The sequence below is a fragment of the Mus caroli genome, unplaced genomic scaffold (assembly GCF_978045245.1).
Source record: "Mus caroli unplaced genomic scaffold, Mus_caroli_1 scaffold_9, whole genome shotgun sequence".
Lineage (NCBI taxonomy): Eukaryota > Metazoa > Chordata > Mammalia > Rodentia > Muridae > Mus > Mus caroli.
Genome location: NW_028227264.1, coordinates 15,129,096 through 15,146,006, shown reverse-complemented (window position 1 = coordinate 15,146,006; position 16,911 = coordinate 15,129,096). Strand labels below are relative to the sequence as shown.

General features: G+C 43.2%; 1 protein-coding gene across 1 annotated transcript in view; it reads left to right on the top strand.

Moving 5' to 3' along the window:
- The first annotated feature begins 8,033 nt into the window (after positions 1-8,033).
- Heca (HECA ribonucleoprotein granule regulator) overlaps positions 8,034-16,911 on the top strand; it is a 47,890-nt gene continuing 39,012 nt past the window's right edge. The window contains exon 1 of the mRNA XM_021174994.3: positions 8,034-8,559. Within this exon, the coding sequence (XP_021030653.1) occupies positions 8,286-8,559 (274 nt within the window). The 5' untranslated portion in view covers positions 8,034-8,285. The remainder of the gene's footprint in view (positions 8,560-16,911) is intronic.

Sequence of the window (16,911 nt, the reverse complement as noted above, 5' to 3'; positions counted from 1 at the left end):
GTGTTTTCCTGTAATTCTTTAAGGGGTTTTTGTGTTTCTTCTACCTGTTTAGCTGTGTTTGCCTGTAGTTCTTTAAGGACTTCTATGTGTGTAGCAGTGTTCTCCTGTAATTCCTTGAGTGATTTTTTTGTTTCCTCTTTAAGGGCTTCTACTTGTTTAGCAGTATTCTCCTGTAATTCCTTGAGGAATTTTTGTGCTTCCTCTTTACGGACTTCTACCTGTTTAGCAGTATTCTTTTGTATTTCTTTAAGTGAGTTATTAAAGTCCTTCTTGATGTCCTCTACCATCATCATGAGATATGCTTTGCAATCCGGGTCTATCTTTTCGGGTGTGTTGGGGTATCCAGGACTCGTTGTGGTAGGTGTACTGGGTTCTGATGATGCCCAGTGTTCTTGGTTTCTGTTAGTAAGATTCTTACGTTTGCCTTTCACCATATGCAAATCTCTAGTCTTAATGTTCAAGCTGTCTCTGGTTGGGGCTTGATCCTCCTGTGATTCTTTTAGCCTCTGTCAGCACTCCTGGGAGTTCAACTCTCTCCTGATTTCCAGTGGTCAGAGCACTCTCTGCAGGCAAGCTCTCCTCTTTCAGGGTAGGTGTTCAGCAGTCTGGAGCTCTGATCCATCTTCTGAGTTCTGGGGTCAGAATTCTCCCTGTAGGCCAACTCTCCTCTGGCAAGGAATGTGCCCAGGGGTCTGGGTCTCAGCTCTGCCTCCTGGCTGAGGATGAAGACCAGACAGGACCCTGACCAAGAGGCTCTGTTGCTTCTATTGCCCACGTGCTCTCAGGTGATCAGGAGGTCCTGGGTGTGCTAGGGGTCCTGCGGCGTGGAGAGTCCTCTGGTGCCCTAGACACCCTCGTCCTGGTTCAAGCAGAATATGGCGGGGCTGGCCCAGACCTGAATGCATCCCAGCCTCTGGTTGGGTTGGGTTCCTTTGTCCCTGTTTCTGCCGGAATAAGACCCTCTGAGATTCTTTGGAGCTGATGTTGCATTCCACTCACCTGTGATCCCAAGGTTCTGTGGCATGGAGAGCACTCTGGAGCCCTTAGTGGCCTCTGCTGGGCTCAGAAGGAAGGTGGCGGGGGCAGCTCTTTATCTTAAGGAAGATCATTCTTTTCATCAATATACATTTCAAAGTGTTGTAGAATTAGTGCGGAGTGGAGTTCCTGCTATGATCCTCTTTGGAATGTCTTAAGTAAACCAAATTTGAAGATTTTAATGGTAAAAAATAATGGCCCAACCCAGAAAGACCATAAAAACAATCAATGTCTCAGCATTTAAAAGTGAAGCTTCCAATAGAAATGCTATGTAAGTAGCACAATATGTAAGTAGGGATGTAGTCATGCCCACCATCCACTAGAGGTAGTGGAAAAGAAAAGTTATTAGGACACAGGGGAAATAGACTTGTTCAGAAATAGTTCTTTGGGGTGAGTCCAGTCTTCGTTGTCAGGATATCAACAGTTCAGTACAGTAGCAAACACCAAATATGAATCAGCAGCTGCAGTCTAGTCCACGCTGCAGTCACCACACATGAACCAGCAAGGGCAGTTCAGTCCAGAAGTAACTACAAGGCTTGCCAAGTGGTTGAAGCTGTGGAAGCGACAAGAGGCAGGAACCTCAAGAGCAGTTCTTTGGTGAGTTTTTCTCTATGGTGCCCCCACAAGCAGAACTCAGCAATGCAATGTAAGGTGAACCAATACATGTGTGTTGTCGGTAAATAACAACAAAGCAGAACAAAGTAAACCAATGCTTGAATTCCCAGTGTCTGTGTGGTCATATTTATAGTCCTCTTGAACATCATGCATCCTTTTATGTATTTGCTATACCAAAACATCTTTTCACCTGTGCTGTCCATCAAAACATTACTTGACATTACTGATTTCATAAAAAAGCAAGAAACGAACAAAAAATATAGAAGTTTCCACTTCACAAAGAACTGACCAGAAGCTCAACAAAACACAGAAAATAACCATGTCGAGTGTTTCAAATGTAAAGTAACAAGATACATGGATTGTTCCATATATTATCTAGTACAGTGAAATCTCCCACGTGCTCATGAGAGCCAACAGTAAAACCTGTGACCTACCTGGATTCAACTCTCCTTCTACTGCTAAGCTTGCATTAGCCACAATAAGAATCCATACCATGGCCACTTGGGAACGCTATTAATCAGGGGCCCTAATTCCTATACTAGTACACGTTGTGATTCTTAAAATATCACAGTGTTTTTAGACATAGCTAGGCACATTAAGAGATGCATCTCCTCTTCAATTGCATCCCTAAACTATTTTTCATAAAAATTGCTCCAAATGGAAACAAAGAAGGAAAGTGTCCTTGACAACGAATTCTAGTTATGTCAATCAAAAGTATTCCAGAATCAAGCAATGCACCATCCTTAGCATTGAAATAATGGGCATCCTTGGAGCAGACCTTGAGACCCAGCACTTCAGCACTGACTGTGATTATTCTAAGCCAGGAGTGCTTTGAATACACAGGTTTAAAACACCCCAGGCAGTTTTTTTTAAAGTTAAAAATTACTGAGATTTAATTATCTGAAATCATCAGTGATTGATTACCTGAAGCAACAATTTTAAAAGAAAGAGTCAGAATAACTCCTTGCCATTTTCCTCTTCAAACTAAACTTAAATCTTTGGGAATTAGTGTATTATTCATTCTGCCTTCCATTTTCATGATGGAACACCTGAAAAAGTCAACTTAAAAGGAGGGAACATTTATTTTGCTCTACAGATGCAAAGGCAGCCATCTATAGTATCACATTGCTTTGTCAATTTTGGGTCTGTGGTTAGGTAGCTCGTCACGGTAGAGAGTGTGTGTTGGGGCAAATTGTTTTTTGATTATGTCAATACAGATGTCAGAAGCTAATTTTTGGGTAAAGGAAAAGAGGTGGGATTTCCAGGTCCCAGGGGGAAAAGCAGGGAAAGAGATAGAGAGAGGGGCTTTTCTGCTAGGCTTTGGAGGGAGGAGCATGAACCATGTAAGGCCTGGGGGTGACTGAATGGTGGAAGCCTCTGTCACCAGTGGAATTCTAATACAGGATAGCTGAGAGTTTAGGGCCATAGATTCTGCACCCAGTAGTTGTAATATCTGGCTAGTTTTAAAATATTAAGGCTGTCTGGTTTTTCTATCCGTGGTGACTCAGGTGGGCAAGAGAAAGGGCATAGCCTGGGAGGTTGTTAGAGCAATGGAAGAGCTAGCACTGCCACGCGGTTGGGCTGGTGGTTTGGCAGAGCTGAGTGAGACCTGAGCAGCTTGGTGAAGCTAGCTGTGGAAGCTGGATGAGATGGCCATGGGCAGCAGTTGATCTCAAAGCATAATGTGTGCTGAGGCACCGAGCAAGGAGCAATCGTGCATTTAAATTACATGCAACAGGTTAAATGCACAGTTTTGAGAATGAGAATTGTTTTCATCTAATGATGACTGAGGTCTAAGCCAATGCTGAAGCCAAGCTGAGAACAAAGACGGCTCAGAAGTTAGAGGGAAAAAAAAATCAAGTCTGGAGGTTATGGAGAATAAAATTCTGAACTTGCAGTAAATCCTGGACATAATATAAAAATTGTAACTAAGAGACTGAAGAGATTTTGAAGCAAACATATGAGAGCAATATATTAGTATTACTAATTGAGAACAGTCTTATGGGAGAACAGACTTGCCATTTAATAGTCAATGTGGTGTTTGCATTACTATTTCACTAATATTTTTTAAGGATCTGGAGAGATGGCTCAGCCATTAAGAGCACTTGCTGCTCTTCCAGAGGACCCAGAGTACATTCCCCAGGACCCACAACTACCTGTAACTCCAGCTTCAGAGGATCAGATGCTCTCTTCTTGCTTTCTTGTGTTTGCATGTGCACACACACAGAGAGAATATATTCATATAGGTCTATACATGTAAACATACACATACACAAAAATAGTACAAACAAGTCTTAAATGAAAAAAAAAAACCCACAATAGTCAATATTCCTCAAAGTAAACCTGCAGGCAGAGAGGACAGGTTTTCTAGAAAACACTGATCATATAGATAATAGACAGTATTGAAGACATGTTAATTTTAAGTGACTTTTAGCAGATCACCATAGCACCTTGACGACTGTGTGCATTACCACATGACCTCTAGAATTCTGAGTCCCTCTACAATGTTTGTACCAAGCTGTTTTTTCTTTTTATACTCAGCTTCTTTATTTCTTGTTTTATTTAAAAGTGAAGGTAATACAGTAGTCTTACCTTAACCCAGGTTTGACTGACATCAAGAGCTCAAAAGAGAGTCTCAAAAGGTCAAACCAACAAAATTACAACAGGGAAACAATATCCTTTATCTCTCCAACCTAGTCCTGAATATTTGTTCATTCTTTTTCTCAAAGGTATAAGTTGCTTATCTTCAAAGGCCTTGGCTTATTACTGTTTTTTTTTTTTTAAACTTGTAGAGAATTGTCTAATAGAGCCCATGATACTCAAGGGGAAAGAAAGCCGAGTGGAATAGAATGGTACCTTTGTGAAGTGAATTTCAGAGCACATGAGTTGATAAGTTAAAGACCGAGAAGGCATGTGAGAGAGGTATACAGTACAGCATAGCTTTTAGTCTTAGTTTTTTTTCTAGAAGTACCTAAGGTGAGGGGATCTACCTCATTCTTTCTCCCTCTGTATGCAACCCCCATTCCTAGGCTTGGTGGGACAAATGGAAAAAGTTGGGATGTCAGGATTGTAGTGAAATTTCACAGTATAGAATGTGGGAAAGAGGGTGCTTTAGTATCACTTGAGTTTTGTTTCTAACATCTTCATTTTTGTACCTTGCCTTTGTACCAATAAAACTGGAACAATAGCCTCTGTGTCAAATTTGACTAGGTCTAAAATTAGATATGAAGGCTGAACATGGAAATGGCCCAGCTTCTCCTTTCTCCCCTTTCATTCTGCTGCAGTTTGAATGAGAAGGTGACTCGCACAATTAACTAGAACTGCAACTGGCTGGGTGCCTGCGTACTTTCAGCCAACTATATTTCTGTGGGAAGGTTTCCAATTCTTTAATCTCAGTTATGGAGAGGTGGTAGGCAGCTGGTGTAGATGCCTGTCTGCAGGGTGTGTGCGTGCTAACTCTGATCAACGTTGCATGACAGCAGAGGGCTTATTAAAAAACAAATTCTCAATTTTCTTGTAATTCATCACCACCAATTTAAAAAACAAAACCAAATCTAGAGGTAATGTAAAAATATTTTTTGAACTCTTCTAACTACCTCTCATGAGATGTAGCAGTAATAAAGTTAATGAAATTTAAGTGCCATATTTACCCGTTATCGCCATCCACAGTTACACTGGCCTGCTGATGCTTCCATTAATGTCATAAGTTCTTTCAGTTTTCAGACCATCTTGACTGTACTCCTTAATTCCCCAATTTTAAGTGGCCACTGAATCTTCCTGCATCTACCTCCAATTCACCTCTCTTTTCATTTATTCATTTTTCTTGTAATGGACTTAATGTCCTACCTTGTACAATACACTGTGTGTATGGTAAGACAGACACAATACTGCCATCACAGCGAGCTCCAAACAAGAGACAAGTGAGTGAACAACTTCATCCTAAGTGTGTAATGTAAGCCTTTCTGGTGAAAAGGTATGAGGGCCCATGGAGGCAAGCCTAACTTTGGGTTACCAGAGAAGACTTGGTAAGTTATTAATGGCTTAGTGGAGATATTAAGGTTCAGAAGAAATGCAGGCAGAAGAATCCTTTAGATATATTTCACACATTTGAAGAATTTGTACTAAACATGATAGTGGAGAAGGCTTTATATTAGACTGCAGAGTTAGAAACACAACCTGCCCTGTTCTACTGATACAGGGTGTGTGTGTGTGTGTGTGTGTGTGTGTGTGTGCACAATGTGTGAATATAAGACATAAACACATCATAAGCACAAAATAGCTATTCTCTAGCTGGGGAGATACTTAAATTGGTAAAGTGCTCTTTGTACCAACTTAAGAACTTTATGTGACCCATGTAAAAACTGTGCACAGAGACACATATCTATAGTCCCAGAGCTGGGAGGCAGAGAAAGGTGGATCCCTGGAACTCACCGGCTGGTCATCTAATATGTCAGTGAGCTCCAGGTCCATAAGAGACCCTGCCTCCAAAAAACAAGAGAGACCCTGCCTTCAAAAAATAAGAGAGATCCTGCCTCCAAAAAATAAGGTGGAGAGGAATAAAGGAAGACACCTGATACTGATCTCCAGCACACACATCTCTCTTCCACCTCTCCCTCCTTCCTTCCCTATCTATCTTAGCTATCATTTGGGCCTTCTAAAGAATTACTTTCCTTTAACATATAGTGTACTTCATTCAACTAGCAATTGCTCTCAAGAATACATTGTTGCTCCAGGCTCTGCCCATCAGCTGGAACTTACCAGCTGGTCATCTAATATGTCAGTGAGCTCCAGGTCCATAAGAGACCCTGCCTCCAAAAAACAAGAGAGACCCTGCCTCCAAAAAATTGATTCCTGGCTAGGAAGTCATGCAGATGGCTCTTCTCTGAGCAATTCCTTGGTCATCTTTCTAGATCATTCAACCTAGCCATAGTGCCTTGCAACAGTCCAGTCAATTAAAGATCACGCCATAGGAAGAAGACACTGTAAACGAGTTCAGTCTTTTTCTCTAGTCATGGATCAAGAATGTTGTTTATACATTCACCAAGATCAGTTCAGTTGTTTCTTACGGCGCCCAAGATAAAAATATGGCTGTTTCATGCGAGGGAACAGAGGAAAATTATTTAAGCATATACATTACCAACGTAATCAGAGGTAGACAGGAGAAATAAACTGATACTCGGACAGCTCTTCTGGGAAGGTATGGGATCATTCTGAAGAAATGAGCTGAGATCAGAAGGGTGGAAAGGAGCGGGTCTTTGAAAGGGGCAGAAGAGAGTGCAGAAAAGGAGATGACATCAAACTCTTCCCAGGAACCCTGTGCCCCTGTGCTCTCATCTCTTTTTCTTTCTTTCTGTTTTTCTTCTTTAAACATAGATTTTAATACACTATATTCTGCTATTCTTTCCCCTTCTCCACCTCCCTTCCCAGCTGAATTCACAGCTTTCCTGCCTCTTCTTAGAAAACAAATACGCATCTAAATAATAATAAAATACATAAGATGAAAACAAACACACAATATAGGACAAAACAAACAAATGAAAAAGCATGAGAAATACATATAGATGTATTCGTTCAGTGAGGTATTCCACAAAAACAGAAAACTGGAAGCCATATGTCTATACAAAAGACCTGTAAAGATATATATATATATCTCCCTGACAAAACATTCTGAGACAAAGAACCTCTTAAGATTCAACTGAGTCTCTTTTGTGTTGTTCATCTACTGCTGAGCATGGCTGTGCCCTCACTTCTTCACCTCTGATGTCCTCCTCACAACCCGGCCGGCCATTCTCTCCAGACAACTCAGTCTTCTTTGTGCAGCCTGGCTCCTCCTGGCTGGCTCTGCTTCTGACAGAACCGACAGAACCCTTGGGTCTCTGGTAGGTCTGGGCTAAATAAGCTTTCCACCACGAGACTGAAGAATTCCCATACAGGAGCTCAACTGCACTCTCCAGAAACTCCTATATCTTACCATTATTGAGCCGCAGAGCCATTGAGCGAATTATTAATCCGAAACCCTTTGTTTTGCTGTCCTGTTCTAGTCACCTGTTTGTTTTTCCAGACCACGTCGTCAGGTTTAGCTCCAGTAAGGTCAGAAGGTCAGTTAACAACTTCACGAACACTGCCTGCCTCCCGGACGTGGCTGTCAGCACACGCGGGAAGCCGGCGAGCCTCCCTCTCCAGAGAAGGCGCCTGGATGACGTCACCCAGAGCCGAGGGCTGAGCGCCGAGCGTGACGTCACGGGGGCGGGGCGACCTGCCGTGAGGTCACCGGGTGGGCGGGGCCGGGCTCAAGCCCCAGTGTCGTCACGGGCGGGGGCGGGCCTGGAGCGTGTCAGCGCAGCCGAATCAAAACAAGCCCGAGACCCGCCTTTTCCCTCGGGCTCCTCCGCGTCTCGCTCCGCTCGAGGGCCCGTTGCGCCCGCGCGGCTGCGAGCCTCGGGTGGCCGCGCGTGGCCGCGCCGGCTTCTGCCGCGGAGGGCGCGGCGGCCGGAATGTCGCGGCGAGGGCCGCGCGGCGGGGCGGGCGCCTGAGGAAGAGCGGCCGGCCCGCGCTCTCCGTGGCCGCCCCGGTGCGGCGGGGGAGCCGCCTTCGTGGGCGCCGGGGACCGGGACACCCGCGAGCGGGCCGGGGAGATGCCCAACCCCAAGAACAGCAAAGGCGGCCGCAAAAACAAGCGCGCCAACAGCAGCGGGGACGAGCAGGAAAATGGAGCCGGGGCCTTGGCGGCGGCGGGTGCGACAGGCGCGGCGGCCGGAGGGGCCCTGGCGGCGGCGGCGGCGGGCTGCGGGGCGGCGTCGCCGGGCGCGGTGGGCACCGGCGGCGCGGCGGGCCCGGGAGGTGCGGGCACGGGCGCCGCCAACGCCACCGTCGCTGCGGGGGCTGCAGCCGCGGGAGACGCTAAGAATGGTAAGACGACAGCGGCGGGGCGAGCGCCAACTTCCTCCCCGACGGGCGGGCGGGCGGGCGCGGTGGCGGGGCCCTGGGTGGCGCGGGCGGCGCGTGGACAATGCGAGTCAGGAAGTGCTCGCCCCGCCCCTCCGCCCCGCGCTGGCTTTCCTTTCGCGGTCCCCACGCGGAGCGGCGAGGACCGGGGCTGCGGGCCCCGCGGCGGCGCTCCGGTTGGTAGCTGCTCCCCGTGGTGCCCGCGCGGGCTGAGTCTCAAGTGTCCCGGGTTGGTGGGAGCGAGGCAGCCCGCAAGCAAGAAAAGGTGCCCAAGTTAGAACGATCGGATTGGAAACTTCCCTGCTCACCGCGACCCACCCACCCACCATTGCCCCCAAAGAAGAAAAGCTGCAATTCCCAGCAGATGTAGGCCTGTTGCCTGATTGCCACAGGTGGAGAGTCCTGAGAGAGAGAGAGAGAGAGAGAGAGAGAGAGAGAGAGAGAGAGAGAGAGAGAGAGAGAGAGAGAGAGAGAGAGAGAGAGAGAGAGAGAGAGAGAGAGAGAGGGAGAGGGAGAGGGAGAGGGAGAGAGAGGGAGAGAGTGAGAGTGTGTGTGTGTGTGTGTGTGTGTGTGGTGTTAATTCTCTTGTCTCGCTTGAGGAAGGAAGAGAATCTGAACTTGACTTCCGTTCCCAGCCTGAAGTGTTTGGGTGTCTTTTTCTTCTCTCTCTCTCTCTTTCTCTCTTTTAGGTGCCTTGTATAATTGTGTCACATTTGTTTTTCTGAAGAAGCCCTGATAATTTCATGAGCGCTTGAATGATCCTTTAGAAGGGAGGAATGTAGGTAATAGCTAAGGTGTGACAGGATTTTCCCTTCTTACCACCGGATGCCTGACATTTATTTGGGCAGCTTTTAAACTTTTTTCTTCTCAGGCAGTTTTTCAGGGGGAGAAAAATATGTATATTTTAATGTAAGTAGATGAGAATCGTTAGAATAGTTATATTTGCTTTTTAACAGTTTTCAAAGCCATTCTCTATGTAAATGGTCTCCCTTAAAAGGGGCTACAGTACTTACAAGAATGCCACAGTGATTCCCATAGGAGATAGACTACAGGCTGTTGGAAAGGGGCCCCACTGGCTGAGCCCCTGCAGTTTTGAAATAGGAAGATTTGTTTATTGGGAGGAGCAAACGTACACGTTTGTGAGTGTTTGATAATACATTTGGCTAGCCTGTGCAGGCTCTTGCTTTCTTATCTCTAACCTTCCTTTTGATATTGATGTGACAGAGAAGATGATACTTAGACTGCACAATACCAGCTCTTCCTCAGCCATTTAGAGCTTTGTTATCTGGAGAGAGGCCAGTTTTTCTGAACCTCAGTTTCCTCATGGACAGACTTGATGGGAGTTGGGGGGGGGCAGTGAGGGTTACACTGGTCCTTTAGAGGATAATTGTGAGGGAGGCTTAGAGTGACCCTTTACTTTTAAGTTTCTATTTTGTGTTATTTTAAAGGCTTATTATGTAAAGGTCGATAAAAGCTCATTGCAAATAATAGATGGTTGGTGAATAACAGCTACTAGTTATTCATTCAAAAGATTATTTTAAAGTTATTAGATTATTGTTATTAAATATTAAAATAACTATTTTAAATGAACTTTTTAATTTGTAATGTTAATAGTACTGTGTATTAGATAGGGACTAGGCTAATGGTTATACTTCAGTACATCCTCGGTTCTCACAAAGACCTGTGTCTTTACCACACTCTGAAAGATTGGAGTATCTTAAAGTAGTTGAGGAAGTTTTTCTTTGGCAGATGGTACCTACTAGACTGAAAATATTAAGCCAGTTACATTGTTCTTTTGAAGTAGTCAACTGGTAGATTTAGCAGTACTGTGTATATCTGGGTAAAACTATGGATTTCTTAGTAGGTCTTTATTCTATTAGATGTGGGAAAAGAAGCAGTGGGCCCCCATATTGCCATAGCCACAATCTCAGAAGCTGCATATTCAGGAGCAGTGAGCTAGGGGTTGTGGCACCCATCTTTGGTGTCACCTTGGTGAAATAGTTTGATTTAACTGAAGAATCATCTCTGTTTCTGAAGACAATTTTAACATAGGTTCTTAGGCCTACACAAAATGAATAAGGAGATTGTAAATTATGTGTGTGTATGTGTGTGTATAGTATAGATGTAGGGAGAGGTGATACTGGTGAATTTTTATAGGAAGGGGCAATGGACATGATAACAAAGATTCATTTTGTTTTTTAGCTGTGTGCGTGTAGAAATAGCATACTTTTTTGGGGTCAGAAAGCAGCGTTCAGGAGTTCTCTCCTTCCCCAGGTAGATTTCGGGGATTGAACTCCAGTTGTCAGGCTTTGTGGTAAGCGCTTTTCCCACTGAGCCATCTTGTTGGCTCAAGACTAAATTATTTTCTAATTTTAAAGTTACATTAGTTGGACTGCTTTATGATTTCTAAGTATATTGTAGATTTTATTATTATAAAAATTTCAAAAGTATTTACAGTCTTTTGTTGGTGGTGAGACAGTGCCTTAGCTATATAGCTCTCAGGCTGGCCTTGAAATGTTTCATATCTATTACAATTTTACATGGTTTGTTTTGGTCAAGTCGGTTTTGAATGTACACTTACATGTAAACTTAATGACTAGTAGATGTTTCAGATTTATAGAGTGGTTTTATGTCCTGTAAGTATAGGGCATTGTAGTTACCAAAGCAAGGTCGTATTAGCCCTTAGTTGTTCATTGTTAGTGTAAATAACTCCTCGCTCTATAAAGTTGTTAGCCAGGGGAAGCCTGAGGAAACTGGTATGGTTGGAGTTGAGGTAGTTGAACTGGTTGCTGTTATGCACTTGAATAGGAATTCAAAGGATGTTGTACTCGTATTTTTTAGATACTAATTTATGAAGCCTTCTGCAGGGAATGGAGGAAGCAAGCATGAGGGAGTGCCATCGTGTCCTACATAGTAAACATCTGTGCACTACTGCAGCATTGTGATTGCAGGGGGACAGGATTTGTCACTCATTATTTCTAGACTCTAGTAATCAGGCAGCGGATTGCAACTGGGTTCATTCTGAAAGGCTGGCTCCATTAGGCCTCTGCCTTTTTTTTTTTCCCTTCAGCTCGAAAACTACTTGAAATCTTGATTGTGGTATATCTAGTTTCCAGTAGACCTGATTTGTTCATACTTTTATAAATCTCTGTTTTGTGGCTGAGCAAGGTTCACCACACATTCATTCCTAGCACAGCCTTTGAACTAATTCTGCCTTAGTCATTCAACAGCTCCGCCTGTTAGTGTTTGCCTTGCATTCTAGGGCCCACTTTAAATTAGTCCCTCTGATTTTCTTGGGTAAGTTACTTAGGTTCTGAGCCTAGTTTCTGCATATATAAAACGAGATCATAGAACCTCCGTAAATATGAAGCAAGATAGCTATTATATATTAAAGGGAGTATGCTAGAACAGTTCCAAAGGAGTTTATAGTGTAAGTCATTTGTGTTTGGTCCTGGGAAATAATCTCTTGAAAGAGGAAAGAGATTTATGGGCAGGAGGCTTATTGTGGTGGTCTCTTCACTAGTGGGGGAGAGGAGGCAGGACTGGGCAGAGGGGAGACTTGTAGGCACACCAGAGATAGGATGCTTCTCGATGCTTTTAAACCTTGAGATAGGTATTTAAACCTATAAGTCTAAGAACATAAAACCTTGAAATGTCTCCCCTAGAAAATAGTAGCCCTTAGGGCTTTATGCTGAAGAACTTAACGTGGGGAGGACTCTTGTTTTCCTGGCCTTTCCTGGGGTCTTCTTTAGCCATATCAGTGGCACCACAGAAGCCATTGTGGGATGAATAAGTATATCTTATTAGCTGCTATATAGGTTTTGTGAGACAGACTGAGGGATAACCACTGTATAACTGTTCAGAATCATGTCAGTTTATAATTTTTTGAGTACCACCTGAGTACTATCTATGAACAGGATTTATATTTTGCTTTATTTTTTGACCAGAAAGTAAACACTTTATAACCAGGTTTGTAGTATACCTTAAATGGATTGTCCCTTTCAGGCGTTTATTTTATCCATACATTTATAAGCTACCTATAGGAATCAGAAGTAAAACAGTGCTTGCCTGATTTTCCTTCCTTGTTTTCTTTCTTTTTGCCCAGGCTTTCTTCAGTTGTTATTCCCGAGGGCTTGGGTAACAGGCATGTAGCACAGCACTGGGCTGGACATTGGTTTCTGTAGCACAGCGCTGGGCTGGACATTGGTGTTTTTGTTTTGTTTTGTTTTGTTTCTTTGTCAGTGTATCTTTGTATAGTCATGGTTATCCTGGAACTAGCTCTGTAGATCAGGCTGGCCTTTAATTCACAAAGGTCTCCCTGCCCCTGCCTCCAGGAATAGTGGGATTAAAGATGGAGGACATGACCAAAGCAAAAACCAGGAGATAAAACTGGCAGTTAATCTTGTAGCTTAGTCTTATGAGTTTACTTCAAGCTTTTAGTTGCGCTAAATTTTAATTTGGTTAACGAACTTGAAGGTAACTGAAGGAACGTGTTAAGAGGGGGGAAAATATGTCCTGAGGTTATTGGTGATCACTTCTCATACAGTCTGAAGAGATTTATTTAAAACAGTGGTTCCCACCCTTCTTAACACTGTGACTTTTACATACAGTACTTCATGTTGTGATGACCCCCAAATGTAGTTATTTGCATTGCTACTTCATAACTGTAATTTTGCTCCTGTTAGGAATTGTAAATATCTGATACGAAGGCTGTCTGGTATTCAACCTCTGTGAAAGGGCCATTCAACCCCAGGAGGGTCCCAAACCACACGCTGAAAACCACTGAATGAGAATGTTACATTGGCTTGGAGATGTAGCTCAGTGGTAAAGCCCTTGTGTGCCCTGTGTATGGGAAGCTCTGGCTTCATTTCTCAGTACTGGGCTAGAGGAGGAAAGAAAGAAAGTGAAGAGTGGCTGGAGAGATGATTCAGTGGTTCAGAGCGTTTGTTTCTCTTGCAAAGGACCTGGGTTTGGCTCTCAGCACTGACATGGTGGCTCACAGCCCTCTGGATTTGGTTCTCAGTACGCACATGGTGATTTATAGCAGTCTGTAAGTCCAGCTCCAGAGGATCTGACACCCTCCTGTGGTCTCTGTGGAAACTTGTAGACATAGAAGTGAGCAAGACACCCATACACAGAAACTAAAAATACATAAATCTAAAGAAAATTTTAAGAAAGAAAAAAGTTAAGATATGCCAAATTCTTTTCACATTTCTAGTCAAAAATATATAATCCAACCACTGAGATAGCAAATAATTGATATTTTAATATTTTGAGGGCTGGAGGGATGGCTCAGTCATTAAAGGCTAGGCTCACAACTAAAATATTTTGACATACCTTCTTTCAGCCTTAAATTTCTTTTTTTTCCAACCAGAAAATACTTGAGATATAAAAAAAAGCATTGTAATTAGAAGAATTAAGAAGATTAATATAGAAATTAAGTACATCAAAAATACAAAAACAAAAGACTCAGGTTTATAAATTCATTTTAAAAGTAGCCTGTGTTCAGTGGTAGTCCTCACCACAAGATTTGATCATAGTTTGAGACTTTTTAAATTTATATTTTATTTTATGGTATGTTTTGTTTCCATGTATGCTGTGTACCACTTACATGCCTGGTGTCTGTAGAAGTCAAAAGAAGTCATTGTCTCCCCAGAAACTGGAATTATGGATAGTTGTGAACTGCCACGTGGGTCCTGGGAATCAAATACTGGTCCTGTGAAAGAGCAGCTGATGTTAACTGCTGACCCATGTTACCAGCCCCACAATTCTTCTTTTTCTTTTAATTTATTTGTGAAGAAAAATATGTTTGTGATTACATGAAATGTTTATTCATAAAAAATCTATTACAGAATTAAGAACTATTAATGGATAATTGATAAAGGTCATTAACTATGTATGCAACACTATTGGTCAGCTACTCTTATTCTATTTCCTTCTTTAGTTTTCCTGAGGGAAATATTAAATCATACCTTTAGCAGAGTAGTCAAGTAGAAGTCAGTGGTAGAAATTGTGTAGTTGGCCTTGAGTGAGGAAGCACTGGTCCTTTGTCTTGCCATTCTTACCATTTATTGTATTGAGATTATACTGTAATTCCATTATTTCCTTTCCTTGCTCCAGTCTTCCTGTATACCCTTCTGTGCTCTCTTTCAATTTCATGGCCTCTTTAATTGTTGCAGGTATACATGTACAGGCATACATACATATTCCTAAATGTAACTTGTTCAGTCAATATAATGTCACTGTATGTTCTTAGGACTCCCTGTTGGAATTGGATAACTAGTTGGTATGCTTTTTCCCTACGAAAGACTATTTTTCCCAATTTCAGCATTCCTTAGTTCTTCACGTAGGGTTGAGGCCTTGTCCTCCTGACCCTCTTCCCCACACACTTTGGCATATCTCTTGTTGTCCTTGTTCTGCTCATGTTGATTATGGATGTAGTTTCTGACATTACTAGGATTTACAATCTTACTTTCTGATCCTCTGGCTCTTAAAGTCTTAATACTCCCTCTTCTGCAAGGATCCCTCAGCCTTAGGAGTGGGATTTGTAAATCCCACTTCCATCTATTGTAAAGAAAAATTTCCCTGATGAAGAGTTAACACTACACTTTATCTGTGGGTCTAAGGACAATACTTAGAATGTGGTTAGAGATAATGCTGTTTAAATAAAGTGATGGCAGTTGGTTTTTATCCAAGATTGATTAATTCACTAGTCCTGAGTAGCTGGCTAGGTTTCTAGTACCAACCATGATCTCACTCTTGTTGAACAAGTCTTAAGTCCAGTTAGAGAGCTGTTGGTTACTACCAAGGGAGGAGTGCCACTACTGCACTCTTAGGTTACCGTGCTGGATTGGTTGTTGATGTGGTTCAGAGGTGTTATAGCTGGGTAGAACTGTTGGTTGCTGTTCATTCCTTTGGAAGCTTACATGGTGACTCCTGGTCCTATGAAAGCTGTCCTCAGGGAGGAGGCATTCAGGTCAGTTCCAACTCAGGAACCCCTGGGCCTGTGTCTGAAGTGCGTGGAGTCTTGAGCATGAGGAACTTACCATCTGCTTCTAGGAGTGGCCAATGCCGGCAGCAATAGTTTGTCATGGTTGGGGAGTCTCTTGGATACTTCCTGACGAGCTAGTCAAAAGAAGAAGGTGTTGGGGTGTTGGTTAGGTAATGTTTGCTTCTTAAAGGGAGTATTGTCTGCTCAAAGGGCTTGTGTATATTATTTCTTTTTTTTTACTTAGTCTTATTATTATTTTTTTTTTACTTACTCACTTTACATCTCCTTCACTGCCCCCTCCCAGTCACCCCTTCTCACAATCCTTCCCCCATCCTCCCTTCCCGGTTCCTCTAAGTGGGTGGGGCCCCCTGGTATCCTCTGACCCTGGCATTTCAAGTCTCTGTGAAGCTAGGCGCTTCCTCTCCCACTGAGGCCAGACAAGGCAGCCCAACTAGTAGAACATAGCCTACATACAAGGGAACAGATTTTGGGATAGCCCTTGTTCCAGTTGTTCAGGACCCACATGAAGGTCAAGCTTCACTTCTGCTACATATGAGCGGGTCTCTGGTTGGTGGTTCATTCTGCAAGCCCCAAGAGTCCAGGTTAGTTGAATCTTTTGGTCTTCTTGTGGAGTTTCTGTCCCCTTCGGACCCATAATCCTTCCTCCTGTTCTTCCTTAAAAGTCCCCAAGCTCCATCCACAGTTTGGCTGTGGGTGTCTGTATCTCTCTGAGTCTGTTGCTGTATGGAGCCTCTTAGAGGACAACATGCTCCTGTCTGCGAGCATAACAGAGTATCATTAACAGTGTCAGGGATTGGTGCTTGCCCATGGGATGGGTCTCAAGTTGGGCTGGTTATTGGTTGGCCTTTCCCTCAGTCTCCCTCCTCTGTGCCTGCATTACTTGTAGACAGGATAAAAAAAAATGTTCAACCCAAAATTTATCCTGCATTATAGTTTCTTTTGGTAGGTAGTTAATAATATGATTCCTTATGAGTTTTTCAGACATTCTTAATGTTATTTTACCATCTTCCTTCTATATTTATCTCCTTCCTCTGTCCCTAGAATCCCTCCTTTTCTTTCCTATCCCTTACCCTATCAGATCACTGTACCCTGCTATTCTCCTCTCTATTGTTCTCCCACCAGCCTACCCAATGGTCCATTTTTAATTCTCTGAATTCTGTACTTACACCAGAATATATATTCAACCTGAAGATTTGGAGTTAGGAGCCTCTGATGAAACAAAACATGTGATGTTTGTTTTCTTGGGTCTGGGTTACCTCATTCAATATAATCTTTACTAGTTCCATTTGTTTACCTAGAGAGTT